At 39.6% G+C, this 22,868-nt stretch overlaps 1 protein-coding gene across 1 annotated transcript in view; it reads left to right on the top strand.

Moving 5' to 3' along the window:
* Positions 1 to 22,868, top strand: part of LOC136857786 (microtubule-associated protein futsch) — a 468,803-nt gene that overhangs the window by 282,384 nt on the left and 163,551 nt on the right. Inside the window, exons 11-12 of the mRNA XM_067136704.2 lie at positions 5,397 to 5,572; positions 19,725 to 20,092. Coding sequence (XP_066992805.2) covers positions 5,397 to 5,572; positions 19,725 to 20,092 — 544 coding nt within the window. The remainder of the gene's footprint in view (positions 1 to 5,396; positions 5,573 to 19,724; positions 20,093 to 22,868) is intronic.

Raw genomic sequence — 22,868 nt, 5'->3', positions numbered from 1 at the left:
GCTGTGAGCTTGCATTCGAGAGATAGTGGGTTCGAACCCCACTGTCAGAAGCCCTGAAGATGGTTTTCCGTGGTTTCCCATTTCCATACCAGCTGGGGCTGTACCTTAATTAAGGCCACAGCCACTTCCTTCCCACCCCTAGGCCTTTCCCTTTCCTATCCCATCGTCGCCATAAGATGTATCTGTGTTGGTGCGGCATAAAGCAAATTGCAAAAAAGGGTCCCTAACCTTGGACGTCATCTAATACGGTTTGGGGGTGAAAATGCCTAAATCTAACTGAACGAATAAAATATCCGAGACCAGGTGAGTTGGCCTTGCGGTTAGGGGCGTGCAGCTGTGAGCTTGCATCCGGGAGATAGTGGGTTCGAATCCCACTGTCAGCAGCCCTGAAGATGGTTTTCCGTGGTTTCCCATTTTCACATCAGGCAAAGGCCACGGCTGCTTCCTTCCAACTCCTAGGTCTTCCCTATCCCATCGTTGCCATAAGACCTATCTATGTCGGTGCGACGTAATGCCACTAGCAAAAAAAAAATATACCGAGTGGTAAAGCACATCCTACTGTTATACAAGCCACACCACAAACCGTGTATCGGAACCACACACAAATAAATCGCATAATAGGAACAAATATTACACAAATCAAAGAGCATAACATATCATGTTTTCCATCCCATACAGTAAGCATGCCAGATTCAGGCTAATTACACACAGTTTCGATGGAAAAATATCAAAATAAATAACACTTTACACAGTTCGCTCCCTAATCAACATTGGTTCCTGGAAAAGATGAAAAATGAAAACCCACAACCTATTTTCCAGTCAATGACCGGGTGAGGGATGGGAGGAATGAATCCCCCAACTTGCGGCGAGGATAGGAATTGTGCTGGCTGCCGATGCCTGTTGCACTCCTCTGGGGCAATGACTAATTACTGACAGATGAAATGAAATGATAGTGGAGAGTGTTGCTGGAATAAAAGATGACAGGGAAAACCGGAGTACCCGGAGAAAAACCTGTTCCGCCCCCGCTTTGTCCAGCACAAATCTCACATGGAGTGACCAGGATTTGAACCATGATATCCAGCGGTGGGAGGCCGGCGCGCTGCTGCTTAAGCCATAGAGGCTCTCCTGGAAAAGATATAGGACGCAAATTCAAATGAACACAGTGGATTTTAACTTATTTCACTTAATTCAATATTGGTCTCTGGAAAAGAGTACATGGCACAAATTCAAATAAACAGAGTAATTATAACATCAGGATGACTTGGAATTGAACACAACATGCTATTTAAAGATACCAATATAAATGGTCCGTTATTGGACATTATAAATTTTCCAGCTAACTCATTTCTGGTTGCCAGCTTTTCGCCCCCATGTGCTAGGTTGGGCTCATCAGTTGGTACCTAGCACACCCACCAAGACGAATGGCTAGTGCATACCGTAGAGGCCACTGCGTAGACTACTTAGAGCCACCGGCAGTGCCAATGCACTATGAGAGACTTTGTCTCATTACCAAAAATTGATGCCTGCTTGGCCATCAGATGTGCACTAGCTTTGTGTCAGTCAACTAACTTCGGTCATATATTTCGCTGCCCTTTCTGTCACCCTCTGGATATGATGCCAGAATGTGAGTTAGGTATCAAGCGTAATGCCTAAATATTTCACACTCTTAGTTGTTTCAATGGCTATCTCTCCAACTTGAAACGACACAATGGTCTCAATTCTTTTTCTTGTCAGAAGAACAATTTCCATTTTTTGATCAGCAAGTGTTAGTCTGTGGTTATTCATCCATCCCTTTACCTGACGTATCTCTTGATTCAGTTTAAGTTGCACCAATTCCAGATCACGGGTCACTATCAAGACAGCCACATCGTCAGCATAATCTATAAGGCCGCGTGCACACCGAGCGCGCTTCGCATAGTGTGTCGCATGTTGCTCAACGCTAAGCGTCACGCTAAGCACAACTAGTGCTTTGTTCGTAATCCAGGTGTTCACACCGTCCGCACTCTGCTGCGCTGAACGCCTATCTTACAGCTAAGCGAAGCGCCAGACAACGCGCAGTGTTGGTTAATTGCTTAGCGTTACCTAGATGGTTCTGAATCTATGGAAGAAGAAATTATTCATGCAGTGTTTCAAAGAGAAGAAATATGTAACCCAAGATACAGAAACTATAAAAATGTAACTGTTTTGCAAAATAAGTGGACTTAAGTATCTTCAACAGTTGTATCGCATTCCTACAGTAAACACATACAGTAATATTACTTCTACTGTCACACTTTACTGGGCTTAGCATTGTGACATGATGAAATTGGGTATGGATTTTAGTGCAGAAGTGTCCAAAGGAGAAGTTCGGCTTGCCAGGTGCAGGTCTTTTGAATTGACTCCCGTAGATGACCTGCATCATGATGAGGATGAAATGATTATAAATACACACATACACCCAGCCCCCGTGCCAATGCAATTTACTAATTATGATTACAATTCCCGACTCTGCCTGGAATCGAACCCGGGACTCTGTGACCAAAGGCCAGTACGGTAACCATTTAGCCATGTAGCCGGACACTTTGTGACAAAGTGCATAGAATCTCCCAGACTCTGTCATATCGGTTTATAATTTTGCCAATGGAGGGTGGTACTCTGCAGGATAGGAGTGGGCTTGGAAGTAAATATTTCTGTTTATTAATTATATTTGTCACACATTTACTCCATTTTTGTTACGATGATTAATTGTGTATGCTAATTGTAACAGTATTGCAAAATAATATTTATAATTACTATATAAAGAGCGCGATTTAGCCGGAAATTTAATTTCCACGTGTTTGCTGCACGGTGCTCCTAGATAATTCGGAAAATTGAATTTCTCCCAATACTTCTCTGCTACTTGACGCTACATTTCAGTTGCAGGGTTTGGAAGGTCAAAGGTATTTTTTGTCATTCTTAAGTAATCATAAAATTTATCGCGATAAAGTCTTGCATCTCTGTGCAAACGATGGAATTCTCTGAAAGTACCGTAATTCGTTCTTCATTAAATTTATGAACCCACTTTCGATTCTTTTTCCTAATTTTCAATTTTAGGTAACTGTTATCCATCAATAAACTGTTCCTAGTGTACTTGGATAACGGCATTAGTTTGTGACCACCCTAAAATGCCTCGCACCAAACTAAGCTGAGAGCACGGCGTAGAGTTTTCGGTGTGAACAGCAAGCACGCCTTGCGCTATGCATAGCATTTCACGCTACATGCGACACACTATGCGAAGCGCGCTCGGTGTGCACGCGGCCTAAGTGTTGTATCTTCAGGCATCTCTAGTCGCAGTAAGCCATTGTAAGTAATATTCAAAAGGTCTGGGCCAAGAATGGATCATTGTGCTGCACCAGCTGTAATCTGTTTAGTCTTTTGTCCACTCTCTGTATTATACAGCAGTAAGCGATCCTTCAAATAGTCTTCCAATATTCTCATGAGATACTCTTGGAAGCTTGAATGTTTCTTGTAGTGCTTCCAACATGTCCATCCATCTTGCTGAGTTAAAAGCATTCTTCACATACAAGGTCACAAGAAGTGCCACTTTACGGGAATAATGATTGCCTGTTTGTGCGCTTTTGGCAGTGTTCACTACTTCTAATACTGCATCAACTGTCGAATGACCTCTTCGAAAGCCATGCTGACGGGGCAACAAGTCCTCAGCTTGCTGAACTGCTGAGAGTATTCTGGGCTGTAGGAGCTTCTCTAAACTTTTTCCTGCAGTATCAAGCATACAAAGAGGTCTATACCCCCCAGACTTCCCTTTGCTGATCAAAACTAAACGTGCCTTTTTCCATTTATTGCTAAAAATACCTGCCATGAGGCAATTGTTGTACATTTCCAGCAGCAACTGTGGACAGAATTCTGCCGTTATCTTCAGTACTTCGGCTGGTATACCATCTGGCCCTGGGGCTTTCTTATTTCTGAGAGAACTAATGGCTTTTTGTAGTTCTTAGGTGGTGAACGGTATGTTGATTGGTTGCCTCACGTCTTCACCAGTAGTTCTCTCTGGATGATCACGGAACAAATTATCCACTATTTCTTTAGTGGTTTGCGGATCCATGCTTGGATTTGATAGCGCTCCAAATTTCTTCAGGATGACCTTATAGCCCAGTCCCCATGGGTCGTCATCTACTTCCTTAGCCATTGCCCACCATCTGTCAGTTTTACTTCTCTTGATTGTATTTTGGAGTTCTTTCCTTGCTGATTTATATTCTGTCATGAGTGAGTTATCATCATCATCATCATCATCATCATCATCATCATCATCATCATCATCATCATCATCATCTTATTTATACATCTTAAGACAGAACTTGTGAATATATGAGTGCCACAAAAATAAAACTTCCTTTTTCACTTTTTTCCAATTTTGAACTTGTTTACATATTTAATTTCTGGAGAGAAAAAAACCTCCTAAATATTTATGAAAATTATTTAAATATGCAAAGCTGGTATTCTGTCCAGTGAAACAGTTAGATTTTCTTAAATTAATGTATTATCAGACTACTATACCCAATTTTCCAATTGATTTTCTCGTAATTCAATAAATTCTATCTTACAACTTTAATGTTACATAAAGTGAAGTTTTTTTTTAAGCTAGAGACTTGTGGTTTTCACGAAAATTATCACAAATTTATCTTCTATCAAAATAAAAATAAGCCAAAAAAAATGTGATTTTCTGACTTAAGGTATGGTTTCCTGGAGAGCATCCCACATATTTTATATTTTCAACTGAGCTTTGTAACTTTTTTTTGAGTAAATAATTTCAATTATTAACATATTATGAGAAATAAATTTCCACATTTTTATCACCAAAAAATCCTTTTCCTACTTACAATATGTCCAAGGTATATTTATTTCTGAAAGGTGCATAGATTTATGTATTAGTTAGATTTTCTACATGTGAGTACATATTAAATTCATTGGGTTGTATATTTATACAAAATAATCTGAGCTGTTCCAAGCAGACCCTTGCAAATAGGCTGATTGCAGGAATGTAAAGGAGTTACGTGCCTGCCAGTTGCTTGGAAGCCCCAAGTTCTATTCTCTGTCAGGTCAGGGATTTTTACCTGGATCTGAGGGCTGGTTTGAGGTCCACACAGCCTGTGTGAGAACAGTTGAGGACCTATGTGGTGGTGAGGTTGCGACTCTGGACTAGAAAGTCAAGGATAACAGCCAAGAGGATTAGTCATGCTGTCCATGCATTGCCTTGTAATCTGTAGACCTTCAGTCTGAACAGCTGTTCATGTGGTATATTCTTATTTTGATTGATGATTTAATAAATCATAACCACTCAAGGTTAATGGTTAACAACTTAGTATTTTTAGACAAATTTATATAATTATGCTTCTGATTATCATTAATCTTTGTTACAGTATCAGGACCTAAAAGGACTGTCCATTCATCATCATCTTCTTCATCGTCCTCATCATCCTCGGACTCTTCTTCAGGTGACGAATCAGAGCCTGTATATCAGCTCAGGCAGAGGCGGCAGGCTCTTTTCAGTTATCGCTTCAATGAATATGATGACCTGATCAACTCGGCTATCCAGGTAAGACGCGTGCACACACACATATTAACCCCCCCCCCCCCCCTCTATAATCCTCTGCTTGTCTCAACTATTGTGTGAACGTCAAGTATGTAAACTGTAATGATAGGAGGGAATTTTTAACAACATTGCTACCATCGAAATGACATTTCTTTGTACAGAGCACAAAATATGTGAGAAGAGAATTTACATTATTATTATTATTGTGAGATCTGGGTGAATTGGTTAAACCAGAACCACTCAAGAATTCTGATTAGGCAGAAAGACACAATAAGTTGGGCTAGATTATGAGTGTGGGATTTTGGTAAAGAAGAAAAGGATTACAAGAGTTATTAATTGAATTTCAAAAACGGCAGCAGTTATTACGTACCCATACTCAAGAAGGAGTGTTATCTAGTATTTCCCACTTATATTTGTTAAAACTTTTACTAAAGCAACACGCTGCAAAATTATTTGCAAGAGACAGCCATTTTATTTTTATTTTTATTTTACATAGGTCCAAAGCTAATATGGGACGAAGTTAGCTCACTTCTTAGATCTGAATTAGCAAAGAGGTTATAAGTCAATAGAATAAACAAGAGGAAATTTAAGATGACGGTGGACATGGGTAAACTGCATCTGAAACATTAGGGAGTCCTGGTTCACTAAAGAGAAAAGAGCCTTATTTACGATTGTGGAAAATACGATTAGTTTGGAATTTATGCAAGTAAAGGTTATGTTATTAACACTAGTATTTTAGTGAAGCGGGTTGTAAAGTCGTAATACTGTGAATGTTTATTTGACTGGCTATTAAATTAACTATCGTGTGCAGATTTAACATATTCTATGACCTAAAAGAAGCTACTACAGCATACACTCGTGACTTGGTTTTGTAGTTCAGCAAAGTGGAAAATCAACTCAGGTTTTTTTTTTTTTTTTTATGGTGACGTTTTCATCACTTGTTCTTTAAAATATTTACAGGCAAAACAGTTTAGTCAAAAATCTTACATCTGTGAATGTAAGTTGATAAGTTTGCAGTTATTCATTACCAATATATGCTCTCAGAATAACAATGATTATCTTTAAAATTAAACTATTGGCTTCTCGAATTATTTAGAATACTACTGTTTAGCTGAAGAGGGGTACGCCAAGGTTGTATTCTCTCGCCGCTCCTTTTTAATATGTATTCTGACATCATTTTTAAAGAAGCTTTGCATGATGTTGAACTGGGGGTGAAAGTAAATGGTGTTTTGATCAATAATATTAGATATGCAGATGACACTCTGATTCTGTGCAACACTATAGAAGGCCTTCAAGAACTCCTGAACAGAATCAATGTCAGAGGTTTACAGTATGGTCTCAATATAAATGTAGAAAAAACTAAGTTAATGGTATTTAGCAGAAATAGTAATGCAAATGTCACCTTGTCATTAAACAACCGTAAAATAGAACAAGTCCACCAGTTCATAATAACAGAGAGTATGGATCCAGATAAGGAAATCAGATGCAGAATTGAGAACGCTAGAGCTGCATTTCGCAGAATGAGCTCTTTGTTCTGTAATAATCATCTAAATTTGAAGCTCAGACAGAGATTAATGAAGTGCTACATCTGGTCAGTACTGTTATATGGAGCAGAAACATGGACCTTAAAAGCCGCAAGTATCAAACGACTTGCCGCCTTTGAAATGTGGTTGCACAGAAGAATGCTTAGAATACCCTGGACAGATATGATAACAAACGATGTCCTAAGGAGAGCTAGGACAAAGCAAGAACTATTAACAACTATAAAAGTTCGCAAAACAGCTTATCTAGGCCAAAATATGGCCTCATAAAACTCATTCTCCAAGGTAAAATAGAGGGCAAACGGCAAGTTGGCAGACCAGAGATAACATGGTTACACAACATCAAGCAGTGGACCGGTATTGAGACAACTGAGAGACTCTTCCGACTAGCAGAAGACAGAAAAACTTTCTCCAGAGTAATCGCCGACGTCTGGGCAACCGGATATGGCACTTGAAGAAGAAGAAGAAGAAGAAGAAGAAGAAGAAGAAGCTGAAATTATACTCCCTCTACCAAGTGCCAACAGTCTCCTAGAGGGTGGATGAGCGGGTAGAGGTTAGAGCACTCTATTGTCCTTGGAGCAGGAAATGGTCCCAAAAGGCGGATGAACCTACAACTGGTCAACAACATTAGGATGCAGAAGGCAACGGGAAACCACTGCATTAAAGATCCTGAAGGATATCCGTTTGAGTTCATATGGCATGGCTCTGTTTAATGTAAAACTATTATCCAAAGTTTCTATTTCCCCATTCGGATCTCCAGGGGGGAATGTTTTGAATGCTGCTATGATTAGAAAGCCCGACAGTTTTGGAAAGATCAAAGTGTATGACAACAAAGTTCGAATTGCTACATGGAATGTACGCAGCTTATATATGACCGGGAAGCTTGCAAACGTGGAAGCAGAAAGATGCAGGCTGAAAATTGACATTCTTGGGTTAAGTGAAGTAAGATGGCCTGGATCAGGGATTCATATTATGAAGGAAGGATCCTTGTACTTTTCAGGGGGAGATGATATTAACCACAGGTATGGAGTTGGCATTATTGTGTCATCAATGATTGCAAAATCAGTTTGTAGATTTCGTTCCAATTAGTGATCGGGTATTCTTAGTAAGGTTGCAAACGACACACCGACCTATGAATATCATCCAGGTTCATGCACCAACTTCTGACAAAGATGATGAAGAGATAGAATCATTCTATGATACCTTGAGTGAAGCACTTGAAACTTGCAAAGAAAGGAGAGATAACACTGGTCATGGGTGATTTCAACTCAAAGATTGGCCTCGGTGCTGAAGGTGATATTGTAGGGAGCTATGGTCTTAGTGAACAAAACACAAGGGGAGACAGATTGGTGCAGTTTTGCACAGAACATGAAGTTTTCGTTTCTAATACCTTTTTCAAACTTCACTCTAGGAGGCTATACACATGGACTTCACCTGCAGATAATGAAGAAAAGACTGTCAGAAATCAGATCGATTTTATTTTAGTGAAACAAGAGCTGAAGAAATTCGTGAAATCAGTAAAAACCTATCCTGGTGCCGACATTAACAGTGACCACAACCCAGTAGTAATGGACTTTAAAATGCAACGCTTTAGAAACGCTACAGGGTGTGATAAAATATCAAGACGCATAGACATCAGAAAATTGGCCAGTTCTGATGTCAGAACTAGTGTTGGTGCTGCTCTGGAAGAAAAGATGGAAGCAATCTAAGAGTCTCAACATATAGAAGTAGAATCCACATCGAACTCCATAAGAGATAGCATAACTCAAGTCCAGGAAAATAACATAGGATATGTCAACAGCAGCAAAAAGTAAAACTGGATGACTGATGAAATCCTGGAGTTTATGAATGAAAGAAGGAAATATAAAGATAAAGACCCCGTTAAATACAAAAATCTACACAAAGAGATACGTAAAAAATGCAGAGAAGCAATGGAATCCTGGATATCTGACAAATGCAAGGAAATCGAGGAACTTCAGGAGAAGCATGATCACTTTAACCTATATAAAAAGGTGAAAGAGCTGAGTGATCTACAAAAGAAGTGCTGCGGACAAATATTAAGGAACGCAAACAATGAGGTTATTTTAGGAGTTGAAGAAAAACTTAAAAGATGGAAGGAATACGTCGAATATCTCTTCAATGATGACAGAGATGATTCTCCACCACCTGACGAAAGAATTAATGAAGCCAGTCCTGAAATAACAAAGAGTGAAGTATTGAATGCCATTAAACTTCAGAAGAATGGTAAAGCCACTGGTCCAGACAGAATTTACGCCAAAAAAAGTTATAGCTGAACAGGACTCAACCGGCCTCAGTCTACTAACATCGTTGTTCAACATCATCTATAGATCAGGAAAGATACCTTCTGACTGGCTGAGATCAACTTTCATACCAATACCGAAGAAGCAGAATTCCTCCCAGTGTGATGATTACCGTATGATTAGTTTTATGTCCCATGTCCTCAAAATATTTCTGTGGATCATACACGCCCGGATTTACAAGAAATGTGAATCTTATATGGATCAGACCCAGTTTGGCTTCCGAAATGGGGTCGGCACACGTGAAGCACTCTTCTCTTTAAATGTATTAGTACAGAGGTGCAGGGACATGAATGTCGATGTATATACTTGTTTTATTGACTACAAAAAAGCCTTCAACTGTGTGAAACATGAAAAGATGTTAGAGATATTAAGATCGACTTGTATTGACCAATGCGATTTACGCATTATCAGCGCACTGTACTGGAATCAAACCGCAGATGTCAAAATTGACCAAAGAACATCAGAAGCGAGTACAGTCAGAAAAGGTGTTCATCAGGGTTGTGTGCTGTCACCTCTCTTATTGAACATTTATTCTGAGGCAATATTTAGGGAGGTGTTGTTGGAGGAAAACAGTGGGATAGTTACAAATGGACAGGCAATTAACAATATCAGGTACGCAGATGATACTGTTGTCATAGCAAATTAATTACCTGTGCTCCAACGCATGATAGACAAATTAGTCCAGCGCAGTGAAGAGTTTGGCCTGTTTGTCAACGCTTCCAAGACCAAAGTTGTAGTCTTCTCTAAAAGAAAAATTCTAGCAACCCTGTCAATAAACAGCAGTAAGATTGAACAAGTATCCTCCTTCAAATACATGGGTACTGTGCTAGATGAGGAATGTGATTCCAAGAGAGAGATAAAATCTAGAAAAGAACAGGTCAGGAGGCAATTTTTTAGCATGAAACATCTATTTACAAAATCGGATTTAAGTGTGCAATTAAGAATGCGAATGATTCGGTGCTATGTATTCTCCATTTTTCTCTTTGGATGTGAAAGCTGGACCCTTGACCAAAGTCTAGAAAAAGAATTAATGCTTTTGAAATGTATCTATATCGCCGCCTACTCTGAATACCTTGGGTGCTGAAAATTTCAAATGACGGAAGTCCTTCATCGCATGAAGAAACAAGAAGAACTATTACTTACTGTTAAAAAAAGAAAAACCCAAAATCTAGGGCACATTATGAGAGGCGAGAAGTACCAGCTATTACAATTCATCATTGAAGGTAAAATACAGGGGGAAAGGTCTGTTGGCAGGAGGAGGAATTCATGGCTGAAGTACATCCGAAGATTGCACAACTGCACTTCAGAAGATGCTTTCCATGCTGCAACATCACGTCCAGAGCTGGCTATGTAGACCGCCAACCTCCGCTAGGAGAAGGCGCCTCAAGAAGAAGAAGAAGAAGAAGAAGAAGAAGAAGAAGAAGAAGAAGAAATTCAAAACCTACACGTGGAAGAATATTGCTGGCAGTCAGAAAATTGGGTGGATTTCACTGTGTCTGTTACTAAGCACATAATTTAGCTTTTAGCTTATTTGGATGTCAATCAGATTTGCATGACAACTGTTCAGTCAAACGGGAACAGTACTCTGTCTACAGTAGATAAAGTCCATGGGCTGATGATCTTGTGGAAGCTGTAGAACCCCATAGCCTTGGAGGAATGTATTTGTTGACTGCAGTTTATCTACTGTCCGTGTTGCATGTTTTTTGAAGGACAGTGTGATCCTAGGATACTTCGGTCAGTATGAATAGATGATTGTCCTCAAACTTTATTTAATGCTGCACCTATTCAAACTCATAATGTCCATGGTAGATACAGAGCCGTGTGCGATGTTGTAAGGACCATCTAGCGCGCTATAACATTTCTCGCGTAACAGATCGGCATGCCTTGGTGATGAGCTGTCTAAGGTGACCAGGATTGACCGGCTCCTATGCATACACCAGTTGTTTTTCATGACCCCACAGAAAAAAATCCAGGGGCATAGGTTCGGGCAATCTGGCAGGCCAGAGGACAGATCTTCCCCTTCCTATCCATTTATCATGAAATGCTGCATGGAGATGGTTTTGGATGAATACCACCACCTGCTGTGGCACTGTCTCATTTTGAAACCACATCCTGCAGTGGCCAAGGAGTGGTACATGTTCCAAGAACAGTGGTAGTTCATCTTGGAGAAATCGCAGATAGCGTTCTCCCATCAGAGGTCTCTCAAAGGAATGGGGACCAATGAGGTGATCACCCATGATGCCACACCATATGTTCACGCCCCAGTGTACCTGAAAATCTGCCTACATTTCCTAATGGGGATTATCCACAGTCCAGTAATGCATATTATGACGTTTAACTGTTCTATCGTTGTCGAACCTCACTTTGTCTGTACATAATATGGTCGTTAAAAAGGCAGGGCCAATGTCCATACGCTGAAGGGTCCATTGACAGAATGCCATCCGCGCTTTGAAATTATGACTGTGGAGCTCTTGATGTAAGTGCAGATGGTATGGGCGAAACCGCTGTGTATGCAATATTCGCATAACAGATGCCCTCCTGATGTTCGCCTCCTGTGCAATTGCCTGTGTGCTAGTGTGAGGGTTATACCGCATAACGTTGAAGACAACCTCTTCATTGTGAGTAGACATCATGGGATGATCTTGAACAAGCATTGTCCTTCCCCAGGGATACAGTAGCCCGCAGAAGTCTTTCCACACTCCAAAATGTCATGCCTGTCGGTCGTTGTCTATCCGGATAGCATTCTTAATACAGGCGTTATGCCCGGTATGCATTCTGTCTAGCTTTTTCATAGAAGAGTGACATATCCACATATTCATCACTGGAATACATCATGAGGTAGTGAATAACTTTTTGTTATATTGTGTTGTGACTTGCCTTGAAGGAGGGGAGTTCGCGCAGGTACATACCTGTCATTGTATGTTATCATTTCAGTGGGGCACACTTTGCCCTACCTGTGGTCTACGAATCTTGGAACATGTATGACATAGCTAACTGGTTGCCTGTGTCTTAGCCACATACCATCATCTCCTCATCTTCATCCAACCCAGCTCTATACCCTGTGCCACAATGCATATGGCCCTTTACAGGGCCAAATAAACAAATCAGTCTGTGGAAGCTATCAAGTATGCAATCTTACCACATCCCAGGCAATTGGTGGTAAAAATAAATAAAAATACTTGCGTGGGATTAGAACCTTAGAGCACTGTCACATCTCCCACCCTGTTCTTATCGTGTGAGCTGCTGCAAGGCTGGACATACAGCATGCAGTTCCCAGCTTATACAATACCTGCTTCTGGTCTGCATGTGCACCTTTTGTTGTAAGGTACGTGTTCTTTGTATCTGTGCTCATTTTATGGTTTCATTCAAGGTACTCTTAATGAATTAATAGTGGCGCACTTGATTCCTGCTTTCTTCTAGCCCATAACGACACATCTCATTATATTACCCTTGTTTAGGGAGGGGGACTAATGTATTTCAGAATTGTAGTAAAAGTGGTGGGTTGCATAAAACTAGATCACAAGGAGTTGGTGGACCACCTGGTATATACAGTGGACGCCGCTTATTATGATCACTCTGGGACGCTGATAATTTGATAACATTAACCGACTGATAACAGTAGCCGAAAAATAAAATTGATAGGTAGCCTACTGTATTTATTCATAACCTACATGCTCTACAATGAAACAGATACCGGTACACAGCACTGCAATACCGTTAAATGTTTTCAGCTATGTAAAATAGTCTCTAATCGTTGTTTGCTGTCGCATTTCAGCATTTGTTGGTATTCAGGAAGTTTTGGCAACATCATCGTCATTAGCATCGCTATCTTCTGTTCAGTGTTCTTCACCTCGTATCTAATTCTGTGGAAGTAACTGCCTCACATATGTTGTCTTTGTCTGTTTCACATCAGTAATGATGCCCTCATCAATGTTCATCAATTCCTGAAATTCATCTTCCGTTAAGCCTGTTGGACAAAGTTCAACATCCTCGTCTACTTCTGGTAACTCTCTTAAAAATCCCCCATACCGGAAACAGTTCCATATTGTATGTGCTGAGCCACCCATGACATGGCTAGAAGATGCAGGGCATCGAGAAGGTTGGTTGTTTTGGCAAGAGCATTGGCACTAGTGTTATGTGAGTCCTCTATGTTTTCTAAGATTCTTGTGCGCATTTCATGGTGATAATACGCTTTCATGGTGCGAATGATTCTTTGATCACATGGTTGAATTAATGAAGTTTTGTTCGCCGGTAAGAAAACCATATTGATGTTCTTGAGCTCACTATTTACAATGTGTGCTACACAGTTGTCAACCAGCAAAACTATTTTACGGCCCAGCCTATTATCCCACTTCAGTAGCCATTTTTCGAAAATCTGGGCAGTCATCCATGCATTAGAGTTGGAATGATAGTCCACTGGAAACTTATTGATGCCTTTAAAGCAACGTGGGTTCTTACTTTTCCCAACAGTCTCTTCTTTTCACCAGACATACTCGCACAACATAAAACTCTTACTTGTTCCTTGGAGGCTTTACAGCCTTTCGCACTTTCATATTTGAAGAAGTGTATTCAGGCAAGGTGCAATAATACTCGCATACTTGAGAACGAAATCCTTGAAAACAAATGTGATAACATAAACCAAATTCATGATCACAATAAACGGAAGATTTTCAATGTTTTGGTATTTGTCCGTAAGGGACTTCATAAAAGTGATTATTTAATACGGTTGATAACATTATCCGTGATTACAATAAACGGCGTCCACTGTATATGGTTATAGGGAAGTGGACGGAAGTATTTCAGAATTGTAGTATGTATATATATGTGTTGATAACATAAGAAAGAATTACACAGAAAATTAAAAAAATATTCTTTACCTTTCCATGCAAGACCATGTATTGTATGTGATATTTCTATGAAGACATTCTGACAACAGAAACTTGTTCTTACTTGTAGAGTGGTTATGAAAGAAAACACTTTGGCATGTGCTATAATCATGCTGTTCAATGAAAACACAATATGTCCACTAATAGACATGAATGTACAATGCATATTTAACTCTTACAGTGCCAAGATGTTGATGCATCGGCACCCTCTTTTAAGTGGTGTAGTTATGCAGTAAGGTGCTGGATTGTGCCATAAATCAAGTACAAAGAAGGTAGAATGTTTGTAATTCCGTCTTATGTCATTAGATGGCACTGACTTCATTTTTGCTACTTTACTCGTCAATTGTGAGTGTATGATCTGTGAGCGCTTGACATCTATGATCCAATATGGCAGCCTCCTTGTTTATGTCCGCGTGTTATGATTTGTTTTCAATAATTTTACGTTCTAATTGACACATTTGAGTTATTTATCGTAATATATTAAGTTTATTATTATTTCTACTGTAGTTACAGTTACTTAGCAATTTATTTAGGTCGTAGTAAAGTTGTAAATAGTACATTTATCACAACAAGGTATGTCGTCACATAAGCCTATTTTGGGAGAAGAAATTGATGAACTTTTGCGTTGCTTTGAAGATATAAGCGACTCTAATTTTAGTGAAAGTGATGATTATGATGTTTTTGGGTCTTCAAATAGCGCACCAGAGAATGATGGAGCTGTGCCATAGGCCAACCAGGCGAGTTGGCCGTGCGGTCAGGGGCACGCAGCTGTGAACTTGCATCCGGAAGATAGTGGGTTTGAATCCCACTGTTGGCAGCCCTTTTTTCTATTCTGCTAATTGCTTTGTGTGATGCATCATTTAGATTTGTGTTCATTGACATCAGTGCATATGAGAAATCATCAGACTCAATCATGTTTGAAATTACAGTGTTCTTTAAGGGACTTACTTGAAAATGGAACCCTGAACATTCCTCCACCACAGAGGCCATACCCAGGTTTTGTAGTTGATAAGGGATTTAGTCTTTTCCGTCATATACTGCAACCATATGCAGGCATTTTTCTGAGTGTAAAGAAACGCGTCTTTAATTACAAACCTTTGTTTTTTGTAGTTTACATGGATCATCTGCTGAAAGGTATAAAGTGGCACGGAGGGAAATGTAGTAAGCAGTCTGGCCTATGCAGACGATGTAGTCTTAATGGCAGATTGTGCCAAAAGCCTGCAGTATAATATCTTGCAACTTGAAAATGGGTGCAATGAGTAATGTATGAAAATTAGCCTTGCGAAAACTAAATTGTTGTCAGTAGGTAAGAAATTCAACAGAATTGAATGTCAGATTGGTGATACAGAGCTGGAACTGGTAGATAATTTCAAGTATTTAGAATGTGTGTTCTCCCAGGATGGTAATATAGTGAGATTGAATCAAGGTGCAGTAAAGCTAATGCAGTGAGCTCGTACTTGCGATCAATCATAGTATTCTGTAAGAAGGAAGTCAGCTCCCAGACGAAACTTTCTTTACATCGGTCTGTTTTCAGACCAACATTGCTTTACGGGAGCGAAAGCTGGGTGGAATCGGGATATCTTATCCATAACTTAGAAGTAACAGACATGAAATTAGTGAGAATGATTGCTGATACAAACATGTGGGAACAATGGCAGGAGGGTACTCGGAATGAGAAGATAAAGGCTAAGTTAATGGATGAAGCTGTACGCATAAATCGGCTTCGGTGGTGGGATCATGTGAGGCGAATGATGGAGGATAGGTTACCTAGGAAAATAATGGACTTTGTTATGGAGGGTAAGAGAAGTAGAGAGAGACCAAGACAATGATGGTTAGACTCAGTTTCTAACTATTTAAAGATAAGAAGTATAGAACTAAATGAGGTCACAGCACTAGTTGCAAATAGAGGATTGTGGCGACATTTAGTAAATTCACAGAGGCTTGCAGACTGAATGCTGAAAGGCATAATGATCTATAATGATGTATGTACGTATGATGTAGCAAAGCAAGCAGAACCAGTTCCACACTCGTAGATACCATTTTATGACGTTGCTATGCGAAGTTCCATGAACCACCACTTCCAAGTCGCTTATTTTTTTACCTGTTTTTACTAGTTGCCTCGTATGAAAGTGGCCTAAGATTCGGTACATTGTGAAAAGTTTCATAAGAGAGCTTGAGAAATGTTGAAGTTTATATTATATCTCAGTTTCTCATATATCTTGAGGTGGGTTTTTTCACCTCCTTCTTCGTCTTCTTCTTGTCAGTGTAAATAGAATAGAACTGAGTCCTGTTATTCTAGACTTTAATCAAAGACTTGTGGTACCAAGCGGGGCGGCCACGTGTGTTGACACACTACAACTATGGAGCCAAGCTCTCCATTCTGGAGAGGAGTGGTTTCGAACCCAACCGTCATCTGTCCTGTGAATAGTTTTCTGTGGTTTCCCATTTTCACTTCCAGCCACTTGCAGGGACAATTCCTATTCATAGGCCACAGCCAATTCCTTCCACCTCTTTACCCAGTTTTATTCACCATCATTCATTTCATCTTCATTAGCTCCTTAACTGACATTGACAACAGGAAGGGCATCCAGCCATAAGAACATGTTATATGATTTCATCTCACCCCATCTTGAACCCTATATCAGAAAATGGGACTACGCTATATACATACTAATCAGAGGCATGTTGTCTTACAAGAGTGCTATATGAAATGATAGGAAACTATTTATGGGATAGGATAGGCATGACAGGCTAGTGTGAGCAGAGGGACCTGTAGAAAGTGGATACAAGGAAGAATATTGTTACGTGCCAGCCCCTGGTAGCCCCTTTCGGTACTTCCAGGAAAGGACTAGTGACTCAGACGACCTGGGATCTCCCAGCCAGCTTGTGGGGTGGGGCCAGCCATTGTCAGCCAGCTTACTTGTGAGTTTCTTGGAGATTCACCAGGAATGTTCTGCCTCTAACCACTTCGTAAAATTTTGGGCTTTAAACTCCCTAGCTATAAAAAGGAAGGCTAGCCGTGGACAGTCAGTCACAATGTTGGGCTCCGTAGTGGAGCCAGTGTTGGTGCTGGTCTTGGGGTCAGTGTTGGACTCCATGGTGAAATCAGTGTGAGACTCAGTGTGTGGGGGTTCAGTGGCTGGGCTGAGGGCGACAGAGGTGTTGGTTGTCGCTAGTGTCCCACCGAGGTCTGAACCAGGAGCTACTGTTGTGGTGTTGGAAAGACCAGTAAGTGGGTGGGCTGGAGACAATGAAACAGAAGACTGTACCGTATGTTCGTGTATTTCTGTGGACTGAGGCTCGGTGTGAGTCAGTGAAGGAAGCCGCTATCATGAGTGGGAAGGTAAATGGACCTGTGTTAATATTCACTGTTGTGAGTATCTTCCTGCCATTGAATACTTTGAACTGTTTAGTTGTTCACTGCATTTGACTGTGAATTAGTGGACTGTCTGTGATGTTGAACCAACGAACAGTCATCGTGTGTCGAGTGGCCCGTAGCCGTGTGTTCAGATCCGGTGGTCTACACACAGCTGCTGTATGAGGTGACTGGACGTGGGGAAATGAAAGTAAGGATTAGCGCCCCAGGTATAGCAATGGGCTGAACCGCCCACTGTGCCGTAAGGAAGAGGGACTTGTAAATAGCCAGTAATTAGTAAGTGTGGCCATTCATGGTTAATTAAAATTTGTGTGTGTGCGTGCGTGCGTGCGTGCATGCGTGCGTGCATTCCTCCTCATTCTGTAATGTGATAACCTAGTGCTAGTTAGTGATGTGCATGGATGACACCTGGAATAAATGATTTTCAATTATAAAAGTGCATTGACAAGGTGGACCAAGCGCATACTATTTTAAATAGTTTTTAATAGCTTTAGACAAGTCAGTACAAGAACAAATACATATTATGGTTAAGTTTATCAACAACTGCACTCAATGTTGCATGCAAGGAATCAGTTCCTTGATGACGTCACCAGTGTGTTGTGCACACTCACTAGAGTGAGTCGTCCTAATATAGGCTAAGTGCTGCAAATCAAACATGCAATATTTACTATTTCTTGTCATACAGTATGGTACGATATAACACCCATTTAAATCGCATGCCTTATTGGTTGTTATGAATGAGTTATGTTGCATAATAATGAAATAACAATTTAACCTGGTAGTCTGGAAGTAACATTACACATTTTGACACTGGGTGTAGCAATCAACATTATTTATGCTTATACTGTATTATGCTTCTAACGTGGTTTTCAAATACTGCTAGTATAAATCTATAAAGTCTGTGGAATTAAGTAACATTTTTAATAAGTACACAACTTGTTTTGTAGCGTACCTGTCTTCGGTTACATTATTTTATAATGAACATTTCATACTACTACTACTACTACTACTACTACTACTACTACTACATATTATTATGAGAAACTGGTAAAATTACTATTTTTGTTTGTTGTATTTTTAGTACAATTGTATTTTGTTGAATTACTAGTATTATGTTGTGTCATAATCCTTGTACAAGTTTGGATTTATTGACAATCTATACAATTTGATTAGTTTCAAACAGAGAATCGTATATTCTGATCAAATTAAAATTGTATTAAAGTATGTAACTGCAGGACACTAGAATGAGAGCAGGCATAGCTTGTAGAGTGACCTGTTTATAAACCATAACGAACTCACGTTACAGAACACATTTGAGTTGCGCGTGTTTACGTACCTGCGTCATAGATGGTGCTACTAGTTCCTCAGAATCTATTCCAGAATCGGGTATCAATTACGTGCAATTCCAGTTGCAACCCATCACTACCTAGTGCCATAGTCACAGACTTCTCACAAACACATTCTTGCCAATGCTCGTGGAATTTTTAAAGTGGAAAGTTATGTCCCATGTTTCATATTCTATGTAAAACTGTAGGTAACTTGACTAAAGATTACAAGATCAATATTTGCATAAAACTTTTCTTTCCGTAATCTCCCCACATGAAATATGTCCTTGGGGTAGAATGACTCCCTCAATGAGTGTAAAAGCCTGCCTGCCTGCCTGCCTGCCTGCCTGCCTGCCTGCATGATGTAGCATTTAAGCAAAACAAGGGTTCAAGGATTGAAAAAGAGAGAGACCATTTGTGAAAATGGCAAAATTTGAAGCTGAGGAATTTATTCTTGTCCTTGTTTATCCTTTTCTCTCCTTTTGTTACTTTCTCTGCCCACTCCAACTTGTCATTTTGTTTTTATCTCATTTCTAATTTGATGTTTACTCATTGAAAGTATCGTTGCTCCAGAACATATGGTAATGTCAGAATACAGTATATAACTTTTCCTTGTTTTCACCGTGGTATTTGAAGTGCCTTAAATTATATTTATTTAGAATCCTGTTAATCTTATTTCCTTTGGGGTGCTTTTCATTGCTTCTAGGATGAAATGGAGGCTGTCAAGGGTGCTGGAAACCAAGGAAGAGGCAAAGATATTGCAACCATTGTAAATGCTGAAAAGGAAGATGAGATTGAGAATAGTAATGAAATTGAAAAGAAGGAGTCTGTCACTGATAATGTGGATCTTGAAAATAAAAAGACTGATGGTTCAGAGAGAGAAGAGAATGTGAAGATAGAAAATGGAGAGGAGAAGAAGAAGGAGGAGGAGGAGGAGGAAGAAGAGGAGGAAAAGAATTATATTCCACCTTCAAGAAAGTTCCCAGTTGTTCGAAAGAAACATCGTCGCCTTAATAACTTAGACATTAGCAGTGAAGATGATGCAGACTCTGATGAAGACTTCAAAGGGTCCAGGTAAGTGCCAATGTCCTACTTCTAATTTAGTATGTGTGGAGTAATACACCACTATAAAAATCATAAAAATAATGGCTTCATCTTTCCTTGTATCAGAAACCTCTTTCTACCCTGATAAACAAGTTCAAACCTTTTTTTGCTCCTTCGAATGAAAATAAGTGATTATTTATAATTCGACCCCGCTGAAACCGAATCTGAAAGTAGAAATGCTGTATCACCTATCATTTACCCTGTATTTTCATTTCCTTAAAATAAAAATGTAATTCTCTTTGTAATAATACATCAAAATTTGAAATTATTTTTGTTTGTTTGCTTATGAAATAAGATTTAAATATTGAAGAGAATGACTGTGAAATAATAATAAATTAAAAAAAAGGACTGATTTTGACCACTGATGAAATCTCTTGCCGCATATGTTACTAACCACACCCAATTGGGGGGGGGGGGGGGGGAAGTCCAAGTGCGAATATAAAAGGTGAATTTTCAAGTACAAGGACATATTACATTCCATGCACTGATAACATTTCAACAAGCGTAGTTGTCAGCTTTCACATTTCCTTGAAAATTACAGCATACTTGTCTGAAAGTTATCCATGTGCATTTCTCTTTTTCTGTTAGCAATTTCACAAAGTTGTCAACATAAATGATCTCACAGATTTGCAGCCCAATAAATATGCCTTTTTCTTAAAACTTACTATCACTGAGTTTAGGAAGCTGCCTCTGTGGATCAGTTGGTAGAGTGTCGGCCTCGGGATCCCAAGATAGCGGGTTCAAACCCGACAGAGGTAGTCGGATTTTTGAAGGGCGGAAAAAAGTCCATTCGACACTCCATGTCGTATGATGTCGGCATGTAAAAGATCTCTGGTGACACATTTCGTGTTTACCCGACAAAATTAATTAAATCTCAGCCATAGACGCCCAAGAGAGTTTCGGTTTACTCGGTCTGCCATCTAGTGGGGGCCTAGAGTAAAACGGAACGTCGAAATTGACGAGCAGACAGCCAGATGGCGTCAACTTGAAATGTTTGCACACGGTAGCTGAGGCCATACGATTATTATTATTACTGAGTTTAGGAATTTTGTTCTTAAGTTTTTCTCAAAACCCTCACCATGTTTATCCAAAGCCTTAACAAAATGTTTCATCATCTCTAACTTTGTGTAACAGTGGTAACAAAATCTTGTCTTTCTGAAGTAGAGGGTGATTTTTAAACCTCTGCTATTAAGCTTTTTCGTATGGGCCAATCCACAATGTTGTAATGTTTATCTTTTGCCCGGCTGTCCCATTCTCAAAGAAAGCAACAAAATTTTGTAAACCCAGACTGCTTGCCTAACAGTATACTAATCATTTTGAAGTCTCCGCATAACTACCAACCATATTTTTCATAATTTATCACTTTTAGTATAGTATCCATACTTTCATATGTTTCCTTCGTGGTGAAAGAATAGGCAAGGAGTACTGATGGGTATATATTCCCAACTCATTGCTAACAGGTAAAAAAGTGTCTGTGATTGTTGGCATTTCCGATATGACACCTTAACACCATCTTGCAATAAATTCCACCCTTGGAGATGAGAATTTAAAAATTCCGCTTGAACTTTTTTTTTTTTTTTTTTTTTTTTTGCTAGTTGTTTTACGTCGCACCGACACAGATGTGTCTTATGGCGACGATGGGACAGGAAGGGGTTAGGAGTGGGAAGGAAGCGGCCGTGGCCTTAATTAAGGTACAGCCCCAGCATTTGCCTGGTGTGAAAATGGGAAACCACGGAAAACCATTTTCAGGGCTGCCGACAGTGGGATTCGAACCTACTATCTCCCGATTACTGGATACTGGCCGCACTTAAGCGACTGCAGCTATCGAGCTCGGTACTTGAACTTTAGGAAGGTCTCTGACTAGATCATTTAGTTCGGATTGGGAAATAAAATGAGGTATATTTGGATCAGGAAAATTTGGACCAGTGTTTTAGTATGAGGGTCCAGGTTTTCTCTCTGAATCTTCTTTACGTCAACCAATTTCAACGTTAATAAAGAGTCTTCAATCCAAACTTCCCTTAAGACTCTACACAAGAGACTACTGCCGTTCCTTCCTGCTAACATTTAACACAGCAACTTACCTTCAAGCACTCTTCTTCTCTCATGCTTCTAGAAAACTACAGTTTTATCACTTCACATTTATTATAAACCCCACTTGATGTGATTATTATAGTGTAATTCAATATGTTTAAGATCCAAAAATTCCCTCTAGTGTATAAACTCACGACTACTTGTATTTTAAACTTCATTAAGGCCTCATTTCAAGAATTTAACTATATTTAAGAAAATACATAATTTACGAATATTTGTATTTTAGACTTTATTAAGGCCTGATATTAACACATTGCTGACCGGATGCTTGAGCTTGTTACATACCCTGTGGACCGGACATTTATCTACTAAGCATACTAGGGTGCACTTGATTATAAAAATGTAAATAAATATTAAACCAGTCAATATTTTATCTTTAAAGTTGGTATGGGTACTCTCCAATGCCCCTAGTAATAGTGGATCTGCCTTTACAAAACCATATTCAGCGTCAATTCCCAACACATCATTCATGTTTACATCGTTGTCGTCGTCAGAATCACTTGAATAAATAAGTACACTAGGTAAATTACGGCCTGTAGAGGCTTGAATATCACTTCCGCTATCACTCTCGCATTCAGTTTCCACTAATTCATTAGGCTATTTCCATTTGAACGATCATCGGCATATAATTCTTCTAAAATATTGTCATCAGCTA

This window comes from Anabrus simplex, chromosome 1 (assembly GCF_040414725.1).
Source record: "Anabrus simplex isolate iqAnaSimp1 chromosome 1, ASM4041472v1, whole genome shotgun sequence".
NCBI lineage: Eukaryota > Metazoa > Arthropoda > Insecta > Orthoptera > Tettigoniidae > Anabrus > Anabrus simplex.
The sequence above is the reverse complement of the archived record's forward strand: the minus strand, read 5'-3'. Positions and strand labels throughout refer to the sequence as shown.